The sequence below is a fragment of the Pollachius pollachius genome (assembly GCF_949987615.1).
Source record: "Pollachius pollachius genome assembly, chromosome: 15".
In the NCBI taxonomy this organism is placed as follows: Eukaryota; Metazoa; Chordata; class Actinopteri; order Gadiformes; family Gadidae; genus Pollachius; species Pollachius pollachius.
Genome location: NC_136948.1, coordinates 18,996,689 through 19,000,957, shown reverse-complemented (window position 1 = coordinate 19,000,957; position 4,269 = coordinate 18,996,689). Strand labels below are relative to the sequence as shown.

Sequence of the window (4,269 nt, the reverse complement as noted above, 5' to 3'; positions counted from 1 at the left end):
CCTCAGATGTTAACTTTGTTCTTACTGCGTAAACAATAGGCTACAACAATCAAAATGAAGCAGGGAGGCTTAATATAAAATCGAATTCTATTAATTTGCAACAGCACACATTGTCATCATTATGTAGCCTATTCAGCTTTACTGTACATTTATAACTAATCTTATTCGTATGCTTTTTTTTATAATCATGATCAGGCATTTGTTTTTAGTTTGTCTTCCTGAATTTCCTGACAGCACAATCTGTGACCAGACCTCGTTTTAGGCCACTGATCATCTCTACTGATCACCTTGTGAGCCGAATCTAAACGATACTATTTTCAAATCAACAAAAGCGTTATCTGTCAAAATAAAGGTGCTGCTCGCGGCGCTAAAGCTCATCGACTGTTAAACGCAATCAAAGGACCAATTAGGGCCCGCTGAACGAATCAACGCCTCCTGTGGAATACACGTTCCTTCAGATAGCCTACTCTGGGGGCCAGGGAAGGTATCGCGCATCCATTTCCCCTTCCGCACGTTTCATTTCATTAGCCATGGAATTGCAATTACTTTTATTTTGGCCGTGGCTGAATGAAATCGCTAATGGTCGTTATCTTATCACAGCGAGGGGTCATATGTCCAGTGAGCACTGTCGTTAGCGGAGGTGTTTAGAAGTTAACGCGCTACGATCTGCTTCCCACTGAGATGGGCCTGCTGATGGGAGCAAACACACTAATCTGTGCTCGGCCGAACCCCCCCCCCCCCCCCCCCGTGGAGACACGTTAGGACGGACCGTGCCCCACCGCCCATTTGGTAAATAATGCGAAGAGGATATCTTATTATTTTCTTGACTGACTTTATAGGTCACTGATGGTAATGTCGCAAATAAACGGAAAAACGTCCTGTGTCACAACATTATTTAAAGATAATTATAAAGAGAATGTCCCTCACTCCAAGATAGGCTGACAGTGGGGATGATTCTGATTACTTTGTAAAAATGTATAGTCGCTATGCCAAAGCAACAAGAGTTTCCAAATAGTCAGCAAGTAGGCCTATAGGGATTATCTTAATTGAATTAATTCGCAATACACAGACCTGCGCCTGCACGGGACCCCAGCGCAGCTCGCTGACCCCTGATACGCGCTGCCCTCCTCGAGCTCAGCCTCGCTTCCCCCATTGGCAGAGCCGACTCCACTCCTCGGTGACGTCAGACCAGTATAAAAGCGGGCTGGATTTCAACGAGGTCCCACGAAATCAAGTTTGCATAGCTTCCCAGCACACAGGGCGAGACCGAGGAGCCACGCAGGTCGGAAAACACGCCAAAGTCAACATTTGTTGTCATGACGCAGTGGTAGGGCACTTTTTTTTTTGCGGACTCTTTTTTCCCTTTCCACGACGACTTCAGGACTTTCTACCGAATCATCTCAACTGTGTGTCTTAAAAAAAAAAAGTTTCGCAGCGTATCCTCCGTGCACCGCGACGGTGACATGCCCGCTGGTATGTTCAGCATAGACAGCATTCTAGCGGCCAGACCCAGCTGCAAGGACTCGGTGCTTCTGCACCGGAGCGCGCCCGCCGGGGTGCTGTTCTCCAACCTCGGGGGCGACTCGCTGTACACGGCGGCCACGGACTACAGCCACGGACTCTATTCCCCCGCCGCCGCCGTGTCGGGACCGTCTCCGTCGATTCAGTCGGTGAACGGCGCGCGGATAGGATATAACAACTACTATTACGGACAGCTTCACTTGCAGGGCCCCGCGGGACCGACGTGCTGCGGGGCCCTCCCGAGCCTGGGGGGCTCGCAGCAGTGCCCCTGCATACCAACTGGTGGGTTTGATTTGTATTATTATCACACACACATACACAGCCACACACACACACACACACACACACACACACACACACACACACACACACACACACACGCGCACACACACACACATACACACACACGACACGCGTGTATCCATATGCAAGAAAGGTGTGTTTTGTCGACTGAAAATGTCTGTGGGTGAATAACACCTTTACACGTCATACATGTTCACTGTTTCAATAGAAGCCACAGAAGTCTTTTATGACATCTTATTGTACAAGTACACAATAATACAATTCTTATTATTGGTTCCTCAACAGCCACATAGCAGCAACAATGCAAGATAAAGTAAATAATTTGAAAATGAAAATATACAAATGTCCTTGTCATCTTACGGTGTTATTAACCGGTATTTCTCGGTTTGTCTCACTGTCGTGTAGGATATGACGGCGCGGGCTCGGTTCTTCTTTCGCCCGTCCCGCATCAGATGATGTCGTACATGAACGTGGGGACTCTGTCGAGGACTGAGCTCCAGCTCCTCAACCAGCTGCACTGCCGACGCAAGCGCAGACACCGCACCATCTTCACGGACGAGCAGCTGGAGGCCCTGGAGAACCTCTTCCAGGAGACCAAGTACCCGGACGTCGGCACGCGGGAGCAGCTGGCGCGGAAGGTGCACCTCCGAGAGGAGAAGGTGGAGGTGAGGCCCGCTCGTGTTTTGTTATTTGGTCTCGCTGTGTGGTTTAGAGAAACCTACGTTCTGTAGGTGTTTTTTTTAAGATTAGAGGCCATTTTTCCTTGAAACAGGCTCGAATTATGTTGAAGAAATATTAATCACGTTTTAAAAATAAAGTTAAAGTGCGTAATTACGCACCATCTTCGCGCGTAATAATTAAGATGAGGCATTCCGCGTTGAGATTATTTCACATTCATCCAAATTTAGATTTCGTTTAGTGGGCCGTTTCAGTTTTTGCTGTGTTTCACTTGAAACCCAAATTATAGTCCTCGTTTTTTAAATTGTCCTTTTTTTCTATTCTCACCTTTGTAGGTGTGGTTCAAAAACAGACGCGCTAAATGGAGGAGGCAGAAAAGGTCGTCTTCGGAAGAGTCAGAAAACACACAGAAATGGAACAAAACGACGAAAACTCCCACGGAGAAAACCGAGGAGAACAAAAGTGACGTGGAATCAGACAGCTGATCCCTAACTCGAACCCCGCGCCGCTCCACGGCCGTGAACGCGCAACCTCGTGGCGCGCACCCGTAGACTCCGTCAGGCGGACTTGTACATATTGTGAATGTCGTGGACTTCGATTTATAGCATTGTGTTCATGTCCATACTGTTGCACAGTTGTATAGTAAATATTACATTTATAATTGATACATGTACGTACCTATTTATATTTAATTTAACTTTTTAAATGTTATGCGCGCAATGCCATGCTTGGTGGAGCTGTTGATTGACGTGTGGATCGCAGTGTCACGTTATACACTCTGGATATTAGATGTTGTAGTTCTGACATTTGGTCATCGTCAGGTGTTAAAGATTATTATTCGGTTCATATGAGACCTTTAGGTGTAGAGCCGTTTATTGATTGAACCGGAGATGACAGACCGGTGATATTTTATTGACAGGCAAAATTCGCGACCATTAAAACAATTTAGGACAAAATTTACCCGACCATGCATAAGTATTATGTGAAATGTGTTCAATTTATTTCATTTTGTATTTTAAGGAGAGTTACCTCAAAGAAAAAAATCAATACCTACATTAAACATAACTGGAAAATGTTTATATCGTCTGGTTTCATTGCATATGATTACCCTGTTCTTATGGGGTACATTTTGGAGACATGTGAATTCGAAAGGGGAGTGGGATATTTTACAAAGAGAATGGCTGTTAAGACATGAGACATACAAATGCAATTTATGCACAAATATAGACGCATAGACTATTAACGTTTTTCTAACATTTAATAGACCAAAATTAAGAAAACACATGTATACAGCATGGCTATCTGCAACATCACGCCTTATAGTCGTAATATCAATATAGCCAAAGAAAGACGTGAAAGGAACTTGCGCTTTGCGTGGTCGTACGATGTCTCTGTTTGTTTTAAATATCCCCTCGCTATTTCTACCCTCCTTTTCTTATGCATCTAAATACACACACATTATGCCTAGATGCTATCCGGCCTATAAAAAACCAATGTCGTTCACTTGTAACGTCTAATTTATTCCCTTAGCTTTTATTAAAATGCAGAATAATTTTACCACACAGCAAGAAGGCCAATGTGCTTTGATGATCCTTTAAATCAAATGAAATAGTCTATTACCGTGGTTGAGGTCGAGTGAAAATGGGTTCAATGAAGATAATCCGCAGGCGTCTGTATTAAAAATACTTGATAATATGTTATAATAGTATATCTTATCATACATAATATGTATGATAAGATATACTATTATAAAATTAATTAATAAAT

At 44.1% G+C, this 4,269-nt stretch overlaps 1 protein-coding gene across 1 annotated transcript; it reads left to right on the top strand.

Annotated features, from left to right (window-relative positions):
• Positions 1–1,463: 1,463 nt before the first annotated feature.
• On the top strand, positions 1,464–2,987 carry gsc (goosecoid; the record flags this gene model as incomplete). The annotated part of the gene is made up of 3 exons (XM_079751843.1): positions 1,464–1,803; positions 2,230–2,489; positions 2,838–2,987. 3 exons carry the CDS (start codon positions 1,464–1,466, stop codon positions 2,985–2,987), a joined length of 750 nt encoding a protein of 249 aa, XP_079607969.1.
• Positions 2,988–4,269: the final 1,282 nt, after the last annotated feature.